Source organism: Halichoerus grypus, chromosome 13 (assembly GCF_964656455.1).
Source record: "Halichoerus grypus chromosome 13, mHalGry1.hap1.1, whole genome shotgun sequence".
Lineage (NCBI taxonomy): Eukaryota > Metazoa > Chordata > Mammalia > Carnivora > Phocidae > Halichoerus > Halichoerus grypus.
This window is the reverse complement of record NC_135724.1, coordinates 72,064,750-72,087,629: the sequence shown is the minus strand read 5'-3', so window position 1 is coordinate 72,087,629 and position 22,880 is coordinate 72,064,750. Positions and strand designations below refer to the sequence as shown.

Here is a 22,880-nt window from a genome sequence, read left to right as displayed (position 1 = left end):
CTAAGGATTGGCTGGCGCGGCGGCGCGGGGCGGGGCTGGCAGGGCTGCTGGCGCGGCTGGACGGGCGGCGCTTGCAGAATCTCGGGGACGGTTGCTGAGGGCGACTGGGATCCCGGTCGCGGCGCCTTCCGCCTGACCGTTCCTAGTCTCTGTCGGATCCCGAGAGACCTAGCCTGAGCCCGCGCCGAACGGTGGGCCGGACTGAGAGGTGGGTGTGCAGGCCTCTGGGAGGCACCGGGACCCCCGACGGGTCCTGGGGGTGGAACGCGGATATCTGGACAGGGGTTCTGGGACTCCCAGGCTTGGGAGCTTCCCCCCATCCACTGAGGCTCTAAGCCATGGGATAAGGTTCTAGACCGCGGGAAAGGATACCACCCACGGACCTCCAGGAGGCTCCACGACCCCCAGGGACCCTGGTCTGTGGGGGCACACACCTTGGGGAACGTCCCACATTACTCTAAGATCTCTCTCAATCCCCGGGGGCCGCAGACTGTGTGTGTGACAGGGAGCCCTGGAACTGAAGTGGGGCAGCGGCGGGAGTCCCTAAGGAGAAAGACACTTCCTATAGTCCCCCCAGCGTTCTGACTTTCGCATTAGGGACCCCTGCCCCTCAGGAGACATGGGGGAACTCAGAGTGTCCACAGAACCTAAAGTCTGGTGATTGCTGAGTGGCACTTCGGGGGGATTACCCCAAAGTAGGTAGATAGAGGCAAGGACCCCAACAGAGGGAAGATGGGTGGTTAACACCCATCCAAGCCTAAGGGGATGGGAAAGGCAAGCAGCCACTTGAACAGGCAGGGTCCGAAGAACCCCAACTGTGGCTTAGGGACGCCCTTCACCCCACCAGACCCCTTCACCGGATGGGGTGACTCGACAAGTGACTGTTCTGGGGAGGGGGAAGGCATGACTGAGGGATGAATCAACGCGGGGTGGGGGGGCAATCCTGGGGCCATTTTAGTCCCCATACATTAAGCACCTACGGTGTGTCAGGCTGTGGGCCCTCAAATTCCATAAAGACATGAGGGCTGAAAAAAGAAGAAAGGAGCTGGAAGGTTGGGCCAGGATTTAGAGGGCCATGATGGGCAGTGATGGGGCAAGAGGGAGTGACCTGAGCCCCTAGGGGCACTTTGGAAGGGGGCTTCAGGAGCCAGAGGTGGCCAAGATTTTGATTAAATCCATCCCTGCCCTCTGGGTCTTTGGGATCCTCCTTACCCCTCTGACAAATCCCTGGCCCTCTTCAATCCTCACTTTGCCTATCCAGAGGTTGGACGGATCAGGTTCTGAAAGCCATTCTAGCTGGGAAATTCAGTTCTAAGTTTGTAAATTGGCAGGAGGAGCTGGGTGTCTGGACACCTGGCTTCATGAGGTCTAGACAATTGGCATCAGGGGGAGGGTAGGAAGGGGAGAAGGGAGGGGTGTGTATAGACGGCTGTGGTCAAGAACTGGAAGACAGGATGTTACCTTCAGTGGATTAAATCACCTGGGGAAATGAAGGGTAGTGGCAGCATGGATTTGGATATGGGCACAGCCCACAGCCAGAGACTCAGCTTTTGGTCCGGGAGGAGCTGGGCAGGCCCTGGGGATAGGTGGGTGGGGCAGGAAACTGGACTCTGGCGGGCACCCCCTGGTGGTGATCAGGCTGTGGTGGGCCTTCTTAATCCAGGTCTCTATTCTCCCTGTTTGATGCTTAAGACAGGGAGAGAGCCCAGTTTAGGCCACACAGCCTGCTGGCATCAAGTTAGCCGGGCAGGAACCAGAGACTCCCACCCTTGGTTTGTTAAGTTTTCAACATGCCAGCCTAGGACAGAGGGGAACTCCCAGCCGGGAGCCACAGGTAGCAAGGATGGGACACCAACAGATGATCATGGGTTAGAGAGGGAAACTGAGGCACAGAGCCCAGGTACCTGTGGTTTCCAGAGGCCCCAGCAGGCCTAATTCATGTCTGTCTCCTGCAGAATTCCCTGAGCTGGTGTCAGGTGCCACAGGCACTGGAGATCTCACCAGGAGGGGACGGACAGAGGTAGGGGCCAGCGAGATGGCGGATGAGGCCTTAGCCGGGCTGGACGAGGGAGCCCTGCGAAAGCTGGTAAGTGGCCTGTTCATCCCTGCTGTGATGACAGGCAAGCCAGGTCAGAGGCAGGGCCTGTCCAGGCTACCTCTCAGCTGACAAGAGGAGGGGTGAAAGGAGGGCAGGAGGAAGGCTAGGGGGACAGGACTAAGCCTGTTATGCATGGCTGATGCAGAGGACCTAGTAGCATGTGCCTGTCCGTGCCAGGTGCTAAGGCCTGGTCCCTCCCAGCCCCCCACTGCCACCACCTGTTTAAACAGTAACTGCTGAGGACTCGCCCATGTGTAGCTACAGGTGTGGGGAGGCTAGATTTGCTCTTCCAAGCAACAGCCTGGGCAGTGCCCGCCCCTGGAGGCTGGCCATAAGGATAATAGTAGCAGCAATGATTAAAAATGCCAGGGCACAGGGGCGCCTGGGTGGCCACGGCTCAGGTCGTGATCTCAGGGTCCTGGGATTGAGCCCCGCATGTGGCCCCCAGCTCAGCGGGATGTCTGCTTGAGGATTCTCTCTCTCCCTCTGCCCCTCACCCTGCTCCCACACTCTCTCTCTAAAATCAATAAATAAATCTTAAAAAAAAAAAAGTGCCAGGGCACAGCAGGGGTCAGGCTGGGTGGTAGACCATCTCACAGAAGCTGTGACCACAGCAGCTCCAAAAGCCAGGAGGGCACTGTGGCTCAGAGAGGTGAAATCACCTCCCCGAGGGCACCCAGCTACAAAGAGGATGTGCCAGGATCCAAACAAACCCCAAAGAGGGCCATGGGGGACCAAGTCTTGAGTAACTCAAAGCCAGAAGAGCCAGTAAAGAGGGAAAGGCCTTGGGGGCCCTTGTAAGCTCTGTCATTTTTCCCTCTCTGAGCCTCAGTTTCTTTACCTGTAAAATGGGAGGTGGAGATCTGTGCAAACATATGTCTAGGCCCTAGAGCTGACATGGGGATAGGATGAGGCATGGGCCCAGATCTTAGAGTGGAAGAATAGGCCTACTCTTTTCCCAGCTTCTTGAGCACCCTATCTAACCATAGCCCACCCATCCCCATGCACAGAAAGGCTGCAGGGCAACACCACAGGGCAGGCATGTGCCCACTATCGAGGGCAGGGAGCTACTGAACTGGAGGAGGGGCCAGAGCCCTGCCCCCCACCAGCCCTTTACCTTTGCGAGGGTGGGCAGCGGAGGGATGGGGATTAAAGATTTACCTTCCCTAGGAGAAGGCTAGTGACCTACCCACCCCCATACCATTCTTCTGGAGGCAGGGGTCACTGGGCAGGGGCCAGTACCGCCATGACCTACCCAAGGCAGGCAGCCTGTGTGCCCTCAGACCAACCCCTTAGACTCTCTGGGGGTCTGCCACCGCCACAGCCGGCTGTGTGTCCCGTTGGTTTTTCAGCGGTTCCCACCACGTCAGCTCGACCTCCCCTCAGGAAGTCAGCTGGGGGTAGTAGAGGCAGAGCGTTCCAGAAAGAAAGCCAGGTCTCCGGGCATCTCCATGTTGAGGGGTCCACTCTGAGGCTCGGGGTTCTCCAGTCGCCAACCCCCACCCCATGTGGGATTTCAGAGAAGGAGCCAAAGCAGTAGCTGTTGTCGGCCCAGCCCCGCCTCCTCCCCGGGAAAGGACTAACTAGACGCGGCCCCTCGTCCCTGGACCGCGAAGCGGCGCGAGGTCTTTCCCACCCCCAGACCGGTTCCTCCACGGCCGGCGCCCGCCATTACTTCGCCCCGGCACTGCCGAGGGTCCCCGCCCCGAGCGCCGGCCTGGCTCCCGCCGGCCTCGTGGCAAGAACGGGGGCGTCCCAAGCCGGGCTCCTCCCCGCGGGGCCGGGCCTTATAAGGGAAAGCTGGCCCGCGCCCCAGCTTCGGGCCGATTCGGGGACCCGGGCAGCCGCTTCCGGCCTACGCTCCCGCACATTCCTGAGGACGGGGCGGGGTGCCTGCGCGGGATGGGGGCGCTGGGGGACAGGCACGCCGCGTGTCCCTCCGCCACATACCCGGACGCCCTCCGCCTGGGTCCCGGGTTCGAGTTCAAGCTCCGACGCTCACTAGCTGGGTGACCTAGGGAAGCTGCTTAAGTGCTATGAACTTTGATTTCCTCTCCGTAGCCGGAGACATTAAAGCAGGCGGTGGCGGGGGGCTTCCTGTCTGGCTCCCCACCGGGCGCCCAGTTCGGGGCGGCCCGGGAGAGGCGGTGCCCTGGGAGGGCGGGCCGTTCCGGAGCCTGCGGGCCTTCGGCGCCCCCTGGCGAGGCCTCGCTCCACTGCCGGCCGGTCTCCCAGGGTGGCTGGGGGAGCTGGGACTGAGGAAATGCCCGGAAAGTCTTGTGTTGTGCTGGTGGGGAGACCGAGTACCAGAGAGATGCCGGGGCCTGCCAGACCCCACCCCCCGCTCCCCAGCAGCGAGGACAGAAAGGCCGGGAGACCCGGCCCCCAAGGAGGAGGAAGTGCCCTCTTTCCTCCCGGGAGAATTTCACTGGGCAGTTTCGGAAACCGCCCTATCCCCTTCCCCTTCCTTCTAGTGGACAATGGCGCTTTGTACTTCCTTCCCTCCCTCCCACAGCCCCCTCCACACACAACGGTGGGGCTTGAGAGGGCGGGGAACATAGGCCACACAGCAGGGCTACTGTGGGCAGACAGTATACCCAGGCCCAAAGGGTAGGGTCATGCTGGGGATGACCAGTGGAATGAGGCTGTCCTTCCCCCAGCTCCGCTTCACTCATTTGGTGGGAGGATCAGACGGAGGATCCTATTTTCCAGATGGGGACAGTGAGGCTCCTAGGGATTACAGAGGTAGCCAAGGTTCCACATCAGGCTGTTTTCAGGGACAAGAACCCCATCTCTGGAATCCAGGGCATTCAGAAGGGGTACCCAGGAGACAGAGGGCTAGTCATTGCATCTCTTAGCCTCTTTACCCTCTGGACAGGGGGACTGAGCCAGTTGACCCCTCAATCACCAAGTGTACCACACACTGTCCACAATCTCCAAGTGTACCACAGAAGGCTCTAGTTCTGAGGCCAGGACTGGAGAGTGGGAAGGTGAGTCTCATTCTCCCTCCTCTGCTGTAATAGGCCCTCTTTATAGTTCTCTCTAGTCCAGGCTAGAGAGGGTTCCTTACACAGTGGTGCCAAGGTCCTTAAGGTACCCACCATGGCAGACAGGCCCTAGCAACAGAGCTATCTTCAGCTCAAGGCTGACCCTGGAGTCAGAGAGACATGGGTCCAAATGTTGGCTCCGGTCGTTTGGCTGTAAGCAAATGACTTCTCCCCCTTGAACCACAGTTTCCTCATCTGTCAAATAGGAGTAATAAAGTACCTAGGGTTTCTGTGAGATTAGGACAGACTGGGGGCTCAGTGCAGGATCTGTCATATAGGCTCTCAATAAATGTTACTGATGTCTCGTATCTTGAACTCATTTACCCTTGCCTTTCTCTCCTCCTAAGCGGCTGGAACCAAGGACAGGGTGATGTTTACTGCATGCACAGCTATGCAGGGGCACCCCAAGTCACTGCCCCCATCCCCACCCACTGCCCTGAGGTGGGAGCCATTGTTCCATTTGGCAAATGAGAAAACCGAGACACAGAGAGGTTAAGGACATATTCCTGACCACCCAGCCAGGCGTGGACTGAGGCTGGAGCAAGCTGGGGGTTCTGGCCTGAGCCTCAAGGGACCCTCCCATAGCTCCTCAGAAATGTGGAGCCTGAAGGAACCATGGAGGGATCTGTCCCCCAGAGCTCTCCCTACTCTTTTCAGACTAGGACAAGTGACCTGATGGCAGATTGGGCCAGCCCATACACCCTGCTGAAACCTATCCCCATCACCACTTGGCCCCCTATCCTAGAGTAGGAAGGAATGATGGGGGAGGAGGCTATAAGGAAGGAGGTAGAGGGTTCCTGGCCCCTACCCCTGAATGATTTCTCCAGGTCAGTCCTCTCTTTCTTGAGCCACAGACTGTAGGGGGGAGAGGTACCGGTGGGGGGGGGGAGGGCACAACAGAATCGGCTGACTCTGCCCAGCGAAGGTGCCCTTTCCTGAACCTGGTTAGACCAGCCGCCTCCAATTTCCCAGGGATTGAGAGGCCCAGAAGCTGGTGGGAGCACCTGTTCCCCCATTGATACCCTCTCTAGGGCCCTGGGTAGACCCTAGTGCAGCTGCATTATCTATCTGGGGAACTGACCCTGCTACTCTGGGCCCTGGCCCCTTTGATGGTGGTTAGGACTGGGTCAGTACAGGGGGAAAAAAATAGCCCCCAGCCGGGCAAGAAACTAGGACTCCTGAGCACCTGCTTCTGCCTCAGTTTTCCCATCAGTCCAGAGTGGATGAGGCTGCTACCCCCAGCAAGGCTGTAGTGCTTTGGGACCAGAACATGAGAATCTTCCTTGCTCACAGGGTGGACTCCGGCTGCCCTAATCACCCTTTCCTCCCCCAGGGACCCTGTTAGGAGCCCATAGGGTGGCCTCCCTCCTCCTGACTCCCAGGCTCTTTGGGGTTTGATGAAGGACTCTGAGACAGGAGTCAAATCTCAGGAAGCGGTGCCTGGCTTGGCAACTGGCCCAGGTGGGCAGTTGCTGGCCGCCCACTCTGTAAACCACAGTGCACAGCGGCCTGTCCAGGAGCTCTGGTTCCATGGGCCGGGTCTCCCTGAGACCCCGGGTGGGTTGGAGGGCAGGCTCGTGACAGGCATGTGGCAGAGAGAGGAGAGACAGACCACTCATTGTGGCCCAGGCCAAGCTGTGGGCAGCTGGTGCCCGCCCTCCACCCCGGCAGCCAAAATGACTCGCCCCTCACCCCCGCCCACCCCACAGTTGGAGGTCACAGCGGATCTGGCAGAGCGGCGGCGCATCCGCTCAGCCATCCGGGAGCTGCAGCGGCAGGAGCTGCAGCGTGAGGAGGAGGCCCTGGCATCCAAGCGCTTCCGTGCCGAGCGGCAGGACAACAAGGAGAACTGGCTGCAGTGAGTGGCCAGGGCGGTGGTCATGCAGGTGGGAGGAGGCTGGCGTTGCGCAGGCAGGCATGAGCACAGCTGTGTCTGCTGCCCGTCTGGGTGCAGATGGCGGTACCGGCCGGCATTTGGAATACACCGGGATGAATGCGGGCCCGGACCACTCGCCGGTCACGGGGCCCTGGACACACGCATGTCCACAGCACGTCGGAGCCTGTGGTTTGAGTGCTCACGGACATGGGCAGGCGTGTGCCAGTGGGGAGCCAGAGGGGGTGCGCCGCTCCCTGCCCCTCTGCCAAGGTTCTGGGTACCCTGTCCGGGCCCCGCCCCTCAGCCCACATCCTCCATGACTTGGCTGTGGCAGTGGCGGTTATGGTCCTGATGTCCCTGCAGCTCTCAGCAGCAGGAGGCGGAGCAGCGAGCTGCTCTGGCGCGGCTGGCAGGGCGGCTGGAGTCCATGAATGATGTGGAAGAGCTGACCGCGCTGGTGAGGCCCAGGCCAGGGCAGGGGACGGGGCGGGGCAGGTGAGGAGCCGGCCTCCGCGGTCCAGCACCTGTGGCCTGCTTCTCATCCACAGCTGCGAGGTGCCGGTGAGTATGAAGAACGCAAGCTGATCCGAGCTGCCATCCGCCGCATAAGGGCCCAGGAGATTGAGGGTAGGTGCCCTGCCCTGGCCCTGCCCTGTGCCCTGCTGCGTGCTCCCCACAGCACCTCCGGGCCACCCACTGATATTTTGTCCTTCCCTTCCAGCTGCCACGTTGGCTGGGAGGTTGTGCAGCGGGCGTCCCAACAGTGGCTCAAGAGAGGAGAGCAAGGGGCGGGCAGCACAGAGGCTGGAACGGTGTGAGGTAAGGAAGGTGAGCACGGTGGGAGCGTAGCCCAGTGTCCTGTGCCCATGGATGCCAGCAGCAAAGAGCACCTGTGTGTCTTTGCTAGGCTGGTACTTGACCCGGGGGGGGGGCGGGGGGGACACTAGGGCTCTATCTCAGGCCCCTGCCTCCTCTCTTGGGCAACTTCTGGCCACATGTCCCCCAGTCTAGACTTTGCATCTACCCAGGCCTTCCCCTCAAAGCCATCTTGTCTATACTGCTCCCGAGTATGTCTCCCCATTACCACCCTGCTGGCCTCCCTACTTCCATGCCCCCCTCTGACCCACCATGGCCATCCAGCCTCCACTCAGTAGCCAATGCAATCTCCCTGAAATGTAAATCTGACCCTGGTACCTCCCCAGCTTAAACCCATCCTGAGGGCTGTCCCTCCCTGTCCAAACAGCCCACATCCTGACTTTGGCTTATCAGGGCCTACCTATCACACCCCAGCTGACGGGTGGAGCACTGTTCACAGAGTTGACTGTTCTCCGGGGAGTGTGGTCACGCTGTGTAGATTCCTTAAGTGGCCAGCAGAGGCCGCTGGGTCCCAGTCCCTGAAGGACTACCCCCACAGACACACCCACTGATTAGCCAGGCTAGGATCAGGGCTCTGGGGCCTCAGCTCCAGGGATCTGTTAAGGCCGGGAGTCCCCAGCAGGTCTCCTTTCATCCCCAACCCCTGGCATAGGATCTGGTCCTCTCTGAACCACCCTCCACTAGGTAGTGCCAGGAGGTTGGGAAGTGAGGATCAGCGTCCATGCATGTGCGGGTGTGCCCACAGGAAGCTATGCCTAGCCCCTCTGCTTTGCCTGCCCTGCCCTGGGCACCGGACAGCCTGGGGAGCCTTGGCTGCATCCCGTGGGTCACCCACAGGTGCCAGAGCCAGAGAAACAGGAGCAGCAGGCAGAGGTCCCAGAGCCAACCCCAACCCCCCAGGGCACCAGCCGGGATGTGACCACGGTGACACTCCTGCTGCGGGCCCCACCTGGGGGCACACCCAGCTTACCTGCCTCGCCCGTCAGTTCACCCACCACTGCTTCTCCTGAGCCTCCACTAGAGCCTGCTGAGGCCCAGTGTCCTGCTGCTGAGGCTGTGGGCAGCCCCGAGCCACCCTCCAGCCCACCCAGGGCCACCAGTCCTGAGCCCCAGGAAGCTCCAGCCACCCCCAGCACTGAGAGGCAGGTGGTCAGCAAGGTGAGTGTGGATGAGGGACAGGGATGCCAGGCAGGTGAGCTCCTTGGTTTGGGAGTCAGGCCCTGCCTATGCTATGTCTCCCCTGCAGCTCCTGCCTGGCCCCACAGAGCCCCCAGCTGTCCAAGGCCCCACCAAAGGTCCTTCCAACACAAAGAGAGCAGGTGAGGGTCCCAGCAGGGGTAGCTACAGGCCTCCCCTTCCGTGTCTGGAAAATGGGCTCTAGTGCCTAGACAGCTTCAGCTTCTTCAAGGCTAGGCAGTCCCTGATACTCCTCCTCCTGCCCTGAAGTGTCCCCACCCCCAGCCTGGCCCGCCCCCCCCCCAACCCATGGCCAGAGGCCTCCCCGCAGCCTTGAAAGGCAACGGGCCTCAAGCACATTCTTTTCCCCAATAAGGGAGTGCGCCCATCTCCCAGCTGAGGCCATGGGGCAGTCCTGGCCGGGGGGGTGTCCCCCATCTCCATCGGCAGGGAGGATCTGGGCACCCTTCCTCCAGCCCAAGCCCTAGCCCCAGCCCCCAGGAGTGTCCAAGTCATCCTAGGGTCAGTGTGGGAGGAGAAGGAGGAGCCTATAAGATAGATAAAGCTGAGTGGGGAGGCCAGGAGCTAAGGAGGTACAAGACGGGATGGGGAGGCTGGGGTACAGGAAGGGGTTGGGAGGCTGAGGTGGTATGGAGGAGAGAACTCTGAGGGGTGGAACCCCCATATCCACGTCTCCTTTATCTTCCCCCACCTGGCCACCACCATTTCTCCAAACTGCCAGACCTGGCTGGACCCCGTCCCTGCCAACGCTCCCTGTCCGTGCTCAGCCCCCGCCAGCCAGCCCAGAACCGAGGTACTACCTGTTCCCACTACTGTAGACTCAGGGCAGTCCCTGTCCCACCAAGTCACTGATAGCCCTCTTATGCCTTCTAGAACCCCCGACCCCTGCCAGTGGACCTTCCCCATTCCAGCGGGCCAGCTCCGTGCGGGATCGTGTGCGCAAGTTCACATCTGATTCTCCTATGGCTGCTGGGCTCCAGGATGGTCCACCCCGGTTGGCCCTGGGTCCCTCGACCCCCACAAGACTCTTGGGCCCCTCCCACATCAGCACTACCCCTGCCTCCTCTTCCAGTGGCTCCTCCTCACGGGGCCCCAGTGCCACCTCCTCCCGCTTCAGCAAGGAGCCACGAGGAACAGCCAGGCCCCTGGCCCAGCTTCAGAGCTGCCCCCGGGAGGAGGGCCCCAGGGGGCGGGGCTTGGCTGCCAGGCCCCTTGAAAACAGAGCAGGGGGGCCCGTGGCCCGCTCAGAGGAGCCCAGTGCCCCGCTTCCCGTGCCTGTCGGCACTGCCGAGCCAGGGGCCGGTATGAAGACCACATTCACCATCGAGATCAAGGATGGCCGTGGCCAGGCATCCACGAGCCGAGTGCTGCTGCCCACAGGCAACCAGAGGGCAGGTAGGCCTCCCTGCTGTCTCCCCACTGCTGGGGATGAGTGCCTGCAGCCAGCCACCCAGCTCTGCACATAGGGCAAGTGCTGTGCCCAGGGTTCAGGGTTTCTCCAAAGGGTGTGCTGGGAGCAAGGGGCACCATTACCTTGGCTGGCATCGCCCTCACCGCAGCTGATCTGACAGTAGCCCTTCTCCCCCTCCAGAACTGACGCTGGGGCTACGGGCGCCTCCCACCCTCCTCAGCACCAGCAGTGGGGGCAAGAGCACCATCACCCATATCAGCAGCCCTGGGACCCTGGCCCAGCTGGGTAGCGTCACTCACGTCACCAGCTTCAGCCATGCCTCCCCTGCTAGCCGGGGAGGCTGCAGCATTAAGGTGAGCCCCTCCTTACCCCACCAGCCTCACGATCCATCAGTCTTATATAGACTGCTTCAGGCTGTAGGCTAGCGGGGTTCCTCTGGCTCCGCTCCTCCCCCATTGCACAAACAGGGAAACTGAGGCCCAGACAGAGCAGGTGGCTACCTACAGTCCAGAGCCAGTTGGTGGCAGAGCTAAGGGCAGACTAGGATCTGTATCGCCCACTAGGTGTGTCAGAAGCTTACTCTGTACTGGCCTCAGGCTTCCCACATGCTGATCTCTGGTCCTTACTCCAAAATTGGTTGGTTCATTCCTAATGAACAGATGGGAAAATGGAAGTTCAGAGAGGGTGGTGAGGGCTTGCCCCTCTTCCTGTGATAGTCCCAGTGCTCCTGTTCCTACTCCAAACTGAGCCTCAGCCCCAAGAAGCAAAGCTGCTGATCTTCTCATCGAAGATCAGCCTGGCCTCTTAGGAGATTGGAGATTAGTGATTACCATCTGTGTCAACATCTCTGCGGGGCTGAGCAGAAGCACTGATGGGGGGACAGGCAGGGGCTGCCGGTCAGGTGAGGCCGCAGCCTAGCAGGTGCCACGAGAACTGAATACGCTGCACCCTTCCATTATTCATTCCCGAGCCTGGGATCAGCTGGCTGGGAGCTCAGCTGGGGAAGGGATCCCCAGTGGGCCGTCCGGCTGCCCAGGTAATGTCCTCTGGGCTGCACTGGGGACTGAATGGGACTTTGGTTGAGGTGAGATGGCTAGAGCCAGACTTGGGCCTTCTCGGGGGTGACTGGGAGAGGGTGGGGGCAAGAAAGCACCCTTTCCCCTGCAGAGCAGGACCTAACTGCTCTCTGCCAAGAGAGTGAGGGGATGGTGGCTGAGGCCCTTGGGGTGGGTGGGAGGTACAATCGTGAGCTCTGCATCTGATACCACCAACTCACCTCAGTTTCCCCATCTAGAATCAAGGGAAAGCAGAAAAGTGCCTAAAACGTGCTCAAAATCTGTGGTTGGATCCCAGGGCCACAGGCAGGCCAGAGAATATTTATGTCAGGGACGAGACACTTCTTATAGCAGATTGCTCAAAGTCCCGCCTCTCTGTGCCTCCATTTCCCCCATTTGTTCAGGGCTTTCTAAAACTGCATGGCCTAAAGGCAAAGGAGTGCAGGCTCTGGAGTCTGGCAGACTGGATCCTCGCAGTTAATGCAAATGGTGGCCCAGGCAGACCCATTCCTTGCTCCCTGCCTTGATTTCCCCATCTGTGGGGCATGGGGCTGTGGCCTAGGTAGTCCTTCAGGACCCGTGCAGAGTTTCTGTACTGCCAGTCTGTGATCTCTGCAGGGCCAGGGCCAGGCCTGGCGGTCTGCCTGCTCGGGCAGGCCACCCCTCCCCCACAGCCCCCTCCACAGGGAGCCCAGAATAGGTTTCTATTTGGGCCCCAGCCCCAGCTGGCGGGCAGCAGGCTGGGAGGCCGGGAGGCCAGCAGGGGCGGGGCAGGCCCACTGCCCTTGCCTTCGCCCTCAGGCCAGCTGCAAAGACTCTGACACTGCCAGCCAGAGGCAACTGTCCCTACCACTGTGCCCCTCGTCACCCCACCATAGAGCCCCTGCCATCACCATGCCGGGGGTACCGGGGCCTGGGTCTGAGCTGGCTGCAGCCCTTGAGGAGCGATTGGGCTTGGCGCTGGAGGAGCTGCGGGCAGTGGCTGAGGCAGGCCGGGCGGCAGTGACCCAGGCGGCTGAGGCGGCAGCCTCGGCCATGGAGCCAGTGGCCCGGGCAGCTGAAGAGCTGCGGGTGGAGACGGCAGCACTGAGCCGGCGGCTGGATGCACTGGGCAGGCAGGTGGAGGTGCTGAGCCTGCGGCTGGGGGTCCCACTTGCGCCTGACCTTGAGCCCGAGCTGGAGCCCAGTGAGCTGCTCCTGGCCGCTGCCGATCCCGAGGCCCTCTTCCAGGCGGCTGAGGATGCCGGGACCCCCGTGGCCCACCCGCCTGCCTTCAGCACCCGCCGCCGCTCCTCTGCCGGCCCCGCCCGCAGCAGCAGTCTCGTAAGTCCCCGTGGGCTGGGGAAGGGGGGGGGTTTGAGTGGGTTCTGCCTCTGCTGAGGGGCCTTAAGTGATGCCACTACCTCCTCTGAGCCTCAGTTTACCTATCTGCAGAGGGACTGGGATGCCAGTGCTCCAACACTCAGGCGAGAGGGTGCCAGGCTCCTGGCCCTGAGGCATGCCTGGTGGCTGCCCCAGCGGCCCCTGGCCAGGGCCCAGCCCCCACCCCCACCCCTACTCTGCCCCAGCCAGGCTGAGTCTCCCTAAAGCAGCTGCTACTTTGGCTCTCCTTACCCTCACAACAGACCGAGAGGCCCTGCCAGGAGGGGAGGGGCTGTGATAATTGGGCTGGGGGCTTGTCCGCAAGTGGTTGGAAGGTGGCCTGGGAGGGGTAGGGTGCTAGGCTGGGGCTGCAGGCCCCTTAGAGGGAGCGGGGGCAGGCTTCAGAGAGGACTTGGCTCTGAGCAGTGCCAGTCAGACACCTGGTCAGGAGCCCAAGGGCCCTGGTCCAGCCCCGTTGGGGTGTGTGTGTGTGTGGGTGTGTGTGTGAGTGTGTGTGTGGGTGTGTGTGGGTGTGTGTGTGGGGCACGTGCTGCCTGGGCACTGGCCCAGGAGGACCCAGGCCTTGGGAACTGCCAGGACAGAGCACAGTCTGCCTGGGAGGGGGCTGGGAATGAAGCAGCAGAAAGAACTCAGGTTCAGGAGTTAAGCTACCTTCAGCTCAGACCCCAGGCTACATCACACTTACGGAAGGACTGTGGGCAAGTCATGCAGCTACCCTGAGCCTCAGTTTTCCCTTATGCTAAATAGGGACAGTAAAATCCCTAGTGTTTATACAATGCTTAATACCAAATGAAAATCACCAGTATTGGCACTGCTAATTGTATTAACACCATCCCGGGTAGATGGGAAGCCCTATGGCAAGGCTGTCGGTGCCTCCTCCCCGAGTCTGACCACACTATGACCATCCTTGCGCGGGCAGTCTGACCAGTTGGTGGATATTTCCAAGGCTGTGCCCGCAGACCCAGGGCCCGGTCCCCTGTCCGCTGGGGGCATGGTTGGTTTCCTCTACAGCCCTCCTTAAAGTCCATGCCCTGTCCCCACCCTGCAGATGGAGCCAGAGCCAGCAGAGCCCCCCGCTGCAGCAGTGGAAGTGGCTAATGGCGCCGAGCAAACCCGGGTGGACAAAGCACCAGAGAGGCGGGCTGCGCTGAGCGCTGAGGAGCTGATGGCCATCGAGGACGAAAGCATCCTGGACAAGATGGTATGGCCAGATCTGGTGGACTAGGGGTCGGCAGGGGGCAGGAACCAGCAGCCAGCAGGTGGGTAATGACGGGTTCTATCTGCAGCTGGATCAGACGACAGACTATGAGGAACGGAAGCTCATCCGGGCTGCACTACGTGAGCTCCGACAAAAGAAGAGAGGTAGAGAGCCACTTGCCCCACTCCAGATTCAGCTGCTCCATCGCCCAGCTGCTCCCCTTACGCTGGGGTCCATTCATGGACACTCTAGTTCAGTAAACTGCCCTACCCAGCTTCTTCTCTAGCCCCAGATGTTCCCTTGCCTCCTTCCCCCTGGATCCAGCTTCTCCCTTCCCTAGCCCCTTCTTTCCCCCTTGGCTACCCCAGTTATACCATCCCCAACCAGCTTCTCCTCTCCTTCCTAGACCTAGTTACTCCCTTTCCTAGCTACTCCCCCTTGGATACCATTGCTTCCCCAAGTGCTGCCGACTACTCCTACCCTGAATCCAAATACTCCTTCCCCCAGCTGCTTTTCTCTCCTTGAGAGCCACTGATGACCACCATAGCCTCTGCCCCCCACCCAGCTTCCCCTTCCCTGAGCACTTCCTAGACCCAGCTATTCTTTCCCTCAGATTCTAGATTCATTTGCTGCTCTAGATACTCTCTGAATCTGACTGCTTCCTCCAGGCCCCACTGATGACCACCTAGCCCCTATGCCCACCCACCTACTTCTTTAGGCCCACTTACCCCTTTTGCCAGTTTCTCTCCTGACCACTCTTTCCCTGTATTGAATTACTTCTCAGGTACCTCCAATTACTCCCTCCTTGCATCTAGATATTTCTTCCTCCAGCTGCTCTTTTCCCACCTAAGACCCATTTAAAGACCCACTCAGCTACTAGCCTCACTCAGCTTCTTCCCTGAACTCTGCTACTTCCTCCCTAGATCTGCATATTCACTCTGGAATAAGCTACTCATTCCCACAGAAACTCCCTTCTTGGATCCAAATACTTCCCCTTTGAGTTTAGCTAGTCCATATTCCCCGTTTCTGCCTGAGTCCATTGCCACACCCCACACCCCGCCCCCCACCCCCGCCAAGTTATAGCTTTCCCCTCACCCTCAGCTACTCCTAGAGAGGGCCCTTGTCCCCTGTGTCTTCAGTATTTCTAACAAGTTGCCCTCCACCCCATCTTGTGTGCCCTGTGTGCCCATGCATATGTGCTGTGTGGGTGATGGGTGGCCCTTCTGGGCATGCATGGGGCATCCCCCCACCCCCGCCCAGACCAGCGGGACAAGGAACGGGAACGGCGGCTGCAAGAGGCACGGGCCCGGCCAGGGGAGGGCCGTGGCAACACAGCCACTGAGACCACCACGCAGCACAGCCAGAGGACAGCCGATGGCTCAGCTGTCAGCACTGTCACCAAGACTGAGCGGCTCGTCCACTCCAGTAAGGGGGCCAAGCAGGGCTCGGGGCTCCACGTGGGAATATAGCCACCCGCTGGCCCCATGCCTCACATTCTTCCTCTCGTCCCCTGCCCCTCCAGATGATGGCACACGGACGGCCCGCACCACCACAGTGGAGTCCAGTTTTGTGAGGCGCTCGGAGAGTAAGGCCGCCTGGTGTCGCCCTGTGCCTGCCTGCCTGCCCACCTCCTCAGACTCTTCCTCAAGCTCTCTCTCCGTACCTTCATCTGTGTGTCTCTCTGTCCAGCAGTCACTTTCTCTTCTCTGCCTGTGGCTACCACCATCCCCCCCTCAACAGCCCCCTGCCCTATGTCCTGACGTCCAGCTGAAGCCCTCACCCTGCTCCTCTTCCCCTTTCTTGTAGATGGTGGCAGCAGCACCATGGTGCAAACCAAGACCTTCTCCTCGTCATCATCCAAGAAGATGGGCAGGTGAGCACAGGTACCCATCCCCAGACCACATGGAGTCAGTGCCACATGGGACCTCACTGCACACCCATTCTACAGAGGGGTAGACCATGGTGCTGGAAGGTGATAAGCATACAGGCAGGGAGAATCAGAGCAGGAATCAGGCCACTCCTGGTCCCCTTGTGATCTCACCTAATCCTCAACCACACCACTGGGGAGGCCAGAGACTTGCTCAGGGTCTCCCAGCTCTGAGTGGCAGCGATAACACTGAGCCCGTAGAGAGGACTGCCTGCCACTGAGCTTCCTGATGGCCCTGCCCCTTCCCTGTGTCTGCAGACCACGTCCCATGTCACAGAGCACTTTTGCACCTTATTCCGTGAGGGAGGAGTACACCTCTATCCCACAGAGTATATCAGGGCTGGTAGGATCAGAATTCAGGCTGGGAACCAGAGGGGTTCAAGAACTCTGAGTCAGAAAGACCTGTGTTCAAGTTCTTGCACTGCCCCCCAAGCCCTCTGAAACCTGAGGCCAGAGGCCTCCCTCCCCTTGTGAAGTTTAAGATTTTTTTTTTTTTTTAATTTGACAGAGCACAGCGAAACGAAGCACAAGCGGGGGGGAGTGGGAGAGAGAGAAGCAGGCTTCCCGTCAAGCAGGGAGCCTGATGTAGGCTTGATTCCAGGACCCTGGGATCATGACCCGAGCCCAAGGCAGATGCTTAACGACTGAGCCACCCAGGTGCCCCTCCCCTTGTGAAGTTTAAAATGGCACATAGCAAAGGCTCAATAGATATGAGCTATTATTATTACCATCATTCTGATTATGCTGGTGGGCATTATTAGTTGATAGTGCCCAGAATCTGAACTCACCTAGTAACTTGATCAGAGAGTGAGCGTTCTCAGAGAACTCCCCAGGGGCCAAGTCTGTTGAAAAGAGTGGCTCCCACCTTCTTGTCCTTTGAGCTTCAGTCTACTCTGCAAAATGGGTGTGATAAGGGCGCCTCCCCTGCTGACCTGTGTTGCCGGTGGTGGATATACGGCAGGGTGTAGGGTACAACAGGACCCCTCCCTTGGCAAGTGGGGGTCGAGGCTCGGGAGGAGCCTAACAGTCGCCTCCCTACCCCCACCCCCCCCAGCATCTTTGACCGCGAGGATGAGGCCAGCCCGCGGCCCGGCAGCCTGGCGGCACTCGAGAAACGCCAAGCAGAGAAGAAGAAAGAGCTGATGAAGGCGCAGAGCCTGCCCAAGACCTCGGCCTCCCAGGCGCGCAAGGCCATGATTGAGAAGCTGGAGAAGGAAGGCGCCGCGGGGTGAGTAGCAGCGGGCGTGGCTGGGCGGGGCCAGAAACGGGAAGGCGCTGTGGGAGCTGTGCTGGGAGGGGCCTGAAGGACGGGGAAGGCGGGGCCTGGGACCGGCTGGATGGGCGGGCGGAGGCAGCGTCCCCTATGGTGGTGTGACCCGGCCCCGCCTCACCACCACCCCCCCGCCCCCACGCGCCCCTGCAGCAGCCCTGGTGGACCCCGCGCAGCCGTGCAGCGCTCCACCAGCTTTGGGGTCCCCAACGCTACCAGCATCAAGCAGATGTTGCTGGACTGGTGCCGAGCCAAGACACGTGGCTATGAGGTGAGCTCTATGAGGCCAGGCAGCCTAGCTTCTTTCTTCTCCCCACAACCCCCACCCCGCCGCTCTGCACCTCCCTCTTGGCAGAACTCCTTCTCACACCCTGTGCTTTTCACAGCCCCCGTGCCTGGCAGGGAGGATGGAAGCCCTCTTTGGGGATGAGGAAACAGGCTCAAAGAGGACACACAACGTGCCCTAGATTCCAGAATAAGTGATTAAGTGGCAGGGCCTCATGAGGGGCCCAGTTCAGGGTCAGACCTCACTCTTGGAGTCCCCCCTCATTGCTCTTGGAAATGGGAGTGGGGGAGCTGGGTAAATTTCTATAAGTAAGGGAAGGAGTGAGGGAGGCATGACCATGGTCTTAGCCGGGTGGTGCTGGGCCTCCTGGTTGCTCTGTGCCTATACGTAGCAGACGTGGGAGTTGACAAACTCAATTGAAGGATGCTCATGTTCCCACTGCCCAACTTGCTGTGCAGCCTTGGGAAAGCTACAGGGCCTCTCTGACCCCAGTTGCCCTACGTCTGGAATGCCAAACGCTGGGGGCATAGAAGTTATGGGGAAGCTGACCAGTCCTTCCACCACCCATACATAGCACGTGGACATCCAGAACTTCTCCTCAAGTTGGAGTGATGGGATGGCCTTCTGTGCCCTGGTGCACAACTTCTTCCCCGAGGCCTTCGACTATGGGCAGCTCAGCCCGCAGAACCGGCGCCAGAACTTCGAGGTGGCCTTCTCATCTGCAGAGTAAGTGTGGGCCCCAGCCCTGCTGGTGTCAGCTGGGCATCCGGGGCTGCGCATCTGGGCCAGGCCCAGCTGCCCCAAGGCCCCTTAGAGCTGGCCAGCTGCACTGTCAGACAGCGGCTGAGATCCCCCCTTCCCCAGAAAGCCCCTGTCCTCTCCACCCTGCCCACCCGCCGCTGAGCGTGCCAGGTGCCCGCCGGAACGAAGGAGCCGCCGGCCCGCCTACCAGCCCCGGCCAAGGCCCACCAGGTGGCCCTGTCCATATCCCCTCCATCCTCCCTCTGCCCCCTCCTCCCTCTCTCTCTCTCCCTTTCTCTGTCCTGCTCTCCTCCCACTATCACCAGAGCTTCCTGCTCCCACGGGATCCCGGCTGGAGATTCCAAAAGGAGGCTCCTGGCCCGGGCACCGTGCCCGCCCGGCCTATATAGGTGCTGCCAAAGGCTTATATAGGACATCAGCAAGCCCTCCACTTTGGAATCGTTACCCCGTCTGCTCACCTCACCCTCAGCACCCTCCATCTGTCTTTCCTTTTCTCCTTTTCTCTTTCTGGTTCCCCCAGATTTCTTCCTCTTTCCCCTCCCCCACCTCCTCTCACGCCTCCCTCACCCCCCCTCCCTGGGGCACAGCCCTCCTCTCCAACCTCAGTGCCAACGCCATTGCCCCACACCCCGTTCCCGCTTGCCCCAAGAGTTCTCTGCACCTGTGACTGGTCTGGCCCCCCACCCCTGTCTGCATCGCACACCATTAGTGATGGGTAGTGAGCGGCACGTCCACAATGGGGAAGGGGCATGCGGGGGGGCCGGCCGACTGCAGCACTGAGAACGTAACTGAACTCTTGTCTCTGTGTGTGTGTGTATGTGTGTGTCTCTCTGTTCTCCTCCCCTTTCTCTTCTCTGCCTCTTCCCCCTCTTCCTCTCCCGGGCCCTGCCTCCCTCCCTGCCCCTTCCCGGCCCCCTACCCTCCCCAGGACCCATGCGGACTGCCCGCAGCTCCTGGACACAGAGGACATGGTGCGGCTTCGAGAGCCTGACTGGAAGTGCGTGTACACGTACATCCAGGAGTTCTACCGCTGTCTGGTCCAGAAGGGGCTGGTAAAAACCAAAAAGTCCTAACCCCTGCTCAGGGGCCCCACGGTGAGAAACGCCGCCTCGCCCACCTGTGCTGTACGCTGGAATCTGCTCAGAGGGGCACAGAGAGAGACCCGGGAGGTGGGTGGGGGAAGCAACCGGACCCTGAGAAGAGCCGGAAGGAGCCAGACATGGCCCTATCTTCTGGTAGTTTGGGGCCTAGCAGGCAAGACCATTCTTCTAAAGGGGCAGTGATGACCCACATGAGTAGGACTGAGATGGAGCAAGCCCAGGAGGGAACCCCAGAGGAGGCACCTGACCCGGCCTGCAGGCCCAGGACGGCTATCTGAAAAAAGTGCAAACCGAGCTGGGATCTGAACGACAAGTTCAGGATAAAGGAGGGAAAGGGAGTCCCAGGCAGAGGGATGAGCTTATGCACAGGGCTGGGGTTGATAGGGAGAGAGAGCATGGCACACTTGGGAAGGGAAGGAAGTTTAGTCTGGGTATGAAGGGGAGAAGGAGCCACAGGAGTTTGAACTTCCTCCTGAGGACAAGAGTCATAAAAGATTTCCAAACAGAGAAGGAATGTATGTGGTCTGGTTAGCATTCTAGAACAATGCCTGGATGAGGGATGGGGAGGGAAGGAATGGGCTAGATAGCTGAAGCAGCTTAATAAGAAGTAGGACAGGCTTCCTGATGTATCCAGTTAGGGAGAGAGAAGGAGGCTCAAGGAATCTGCCAGGCCTCCAGTTTGGGCACTGGGGATCTGGTGGTGCCACACTCATTGGAGAGCTCAGGAGTGGGGCCAGTGTAACAGGAAGATGTTTCTGGATCTGGATCTGGATCTGGATCTCTACACCAGCTCTGGCATTTTCTCTCTAGTCACCTCACCTCAGGGCCACAGAATTCAGGTCCTGAGCTAACTATCCATTCCAGACGAGCTGCTCAGAGAAGGAGAAAGGTGGCTCGGCGTCCTGGAGGTTTTAGGTCAGAGACAGGGCCAGAAACCGGAACTCCAGACTCCCCACTTAGCAGCTGTTTTCCTTACCCCATCACTTTTCCCACCTGTTGTGTAGAGAGAAGAAAAGACAAAGGCTCAGAGGGAGCAAGGGGATTGCCCAAAGTAATGTGAGTCAGGGACAGAGCTAGCCGTGCACTCAAATGCCCCACGGGGCCTGGAGCCATGTGGGGGGCAGCCCACATGTGTACACATATACCCAGAGAAGCCATGCAGGTGAGGGGAGGATGGGCTTGGTTCTGTCTCCAGGTCATATATGGACTTAGGAGCTGCTGCCCAGCAGGCTGGCCTGGAAGGAGAGGGGCCAACCCAGCCCTGATCCAGTTGGAAAGTGTGACTCAGCCGTGCTGTTGCTCGAATTGCCCTGTGTTTGGCCTGTCACTGGGGCAGCTGGAGCCCTGAGCTGTGAGCCCCAGTGTAAACAATGGCTTTATAAGGTCTCCAGGGAAGACACCAGAGGTGGGAGGGAGCTCCACACTGGGGAGCCCGGGATCCCTGGGGTGATAGCCACAGCTTGAAGAAGATGCAGAGAGAGGCTGCCTCTTTCCCCCTAGTGTAGCCGGGGAAATGAATCCAGCCTGGGGCAGACATGATCCCAAGGGCACATAGCACATCAGCAACAGAGTCAGAAACCCCCTCATTCATCCTAAGTGCTCTCAAGGTCTCCAATGAGGCAGAGAACTTGTTGCTATAGAGGTGGAGAAACTGAGTCACAGAACAGGGGAGAGCTTTATCTAGCACACACAGCTGATCAGGGGTACAGCCTGGACTGAAACAGAGGTCTCCTGCCTCCCAAGCTGCTTCAATGAAGGAGTCCAGGTGAGCTGGGAGTAGGCCCCAGCCCTACCATGGTCCCAAGGTTTGACCTTGAGGGCACAAGATGGGAGGAGGTAGTCCTGGGCCCTTTGGTGTGTTGGCAATAGGAACAATTCCTGCCCTTATGCCTTCCCTGCCAAAGGAAATTCAGTTAACATGGTCATGGGAGGGAGCAAGGCAGAAAAGGTCTTGCTTTGGGAGAGGAGGGGAAATGGAGCCAAGGAGCACACTCCAGCTTTAGAGCTCTGGGGCTGTCAGATGCTGCCGCCCATTGACTCCAGAGTGGGGAGATGGCTCCTGCAATAGGGAAGAGGGGGCTCCAGGCAGGTGTCAGCAGCCAGGACTGGGGTGCTTGAGTCCCAGGAGGCCCAGCCCTGCACCTACTAAGCTATGGGGCTTGAAACATAACTCCTGGTCTGTGACTCAGTTTCCCTATCTGTAAAGTACAGCTAGCACTCTGGAGGGTGACAGAAGGGCGGTCCCACCCTTGAGCATGTTGTAGATGGTCCTGGCTGTTTTGGTTGGGACCCTCGTCTGCCTCCCCTGCTCTAGCCAAGGCAGGTGGTAAGGGTTAAAGAACTACCCCCCCCACACACACACACACTCGCTGTCCTCCATCTCATGTAGTGGGATTGTCCCCTGGTGCAAGGACAGGAGTTCCCGGGCCTCTCTGCAGGAGGTACCAGGCCAGGCATCTGAGAGATAATCCAGGGCACAGAGGGTTACAGGGGCGGGTCCTGACTGCAGAGAAAGATTTCCCATTGGTAAGGCCCCACTGGATCCAATGGCCCAACCCAGAGGCTTGTGCCAGCTGGAGTGTGCCATTGAGGGTGTGTAGGAGGTGGCCCTCCAGACAGAACATGGGTGAAGTCTGGAGGCAGGAACCCCCCCCCTCCCCCCCGGGCTAGGAGTAGAGACATGGACCTGCCCAGAGTTGGAATGGAGCATGGTGCTCCTCTCCCATCTCCACCTCTGCCTTCCTGGCCTGGCTCCCCATAGTGATGCTTCTAGGCTTCGGTGAGTGGGGCCTGGAGTTTCCTGTCTTCCCCGAAAGCTTTTACCCCTTCAGTCAATCAAGAATCTGGAGTTTATGGAAGACCAACAGGCTGCAAGCAGTGAAAAGACCTCCAGGTAGAGGGTAGCCGCAGGAGGCGGGGTCGGCGCTGACAACCACCCCGTGCCCCCTCCCTGCAGGATGCTGGTGGACTGCGTGCCTCTGGTGGAGGTGGAGGACATGATGATCATGGGCAAGAAGCCCGACCCCAAGTGCGTCTTCACCTATGTTCAGTCGCTCTACAACCACCTGCGGCGCCACGAGCTGCGCCTGCGCGGCAAGAATGTCTAGCCTCCCTGCCCGCACGGCCCGCCTGCGGCAAGCTGCCCCCACCATCCAGGCACCATCCCCTCCCTGTGCGCCTGCCCACTGCTGCCCTGTCTGTCGCGACACCCTCCCCTGCATACACACGCTGCGTTTTGATAAATTATTGGTTTTCAACGACCCTGACTCCTCTCTGCCTCTCTTGGGGTTGTTAAATTTATGGCAGCTTGGCAAGGCGTGCACACATCCCCATTCCAGCAGCCAAGTATTTGGGGATGCTGGGCCTCTCGGGGGTATTAGGGGGGCTCCTATTC

At 59.8% G+C, this 22,880-nt stretch overlaps 1 protein-coding gene across 14 annotated transcripts; it reads left to right on the top strand.

Annotated features, from left to right (window-relative positions):
* The first annotated feature begins 64 nt into the window (after positions 1-64).
* Positions 65-22,746, top strand: SMTN (smoothelin). Of its 14 annotated transcripts, none has more exons than XM_036074533.2 (21): positions 65-208; positions 1,956-2,086; positions 6,855-7,003; positions 7,385-7,478; positions 7,570-7,648; positions 7,743-7,840; positions 8,735-9,055; positions 9,144-9,216; positions 9,816-9,887; positions 9,968-10,489; positions 10,686-10,858; positions 13,992-14,144; positions 14,230-14,305; positions 15,402-15,566; positions 15,664-15,726; positions 15,948-16,014; positions 17,123-17,296; positions 17,492-17,609; positions 18,199-18,350; positions 19,315-19,480; positions 22,443-22,581. In XM_036074533.2, the coding sequence occupies exons 2-20, from the start codon at positions 2,036-2,038 to the stop codon at positions 19,457-19,459; spliced, it is 2,745 nt and encodes a 914-aa protein (XP_035930426.1). In that variant the 5' UTR covers positions 65-208; positions 1,956-2,035; the 3' UTR covers positions 19,460-19,480; positions 22,443-22,581. The 14 variants fall into 14 exon arrangements, with proteins under 14 accessions (XP_035930426.1, XP_035930424.1, XP_077916886.1 ...); XM_036074531.2 differs by having other exon boundaries at positions 7,743-7,849; XM_078060760.1 differs by having other exon boundaries at positions 7,743-7,849; positions 9,144-9,217; positions 9,790-9,887.
* The last annotated feature ends 134 nt before the right edge of the window (positions 22,747-22,880 follow it).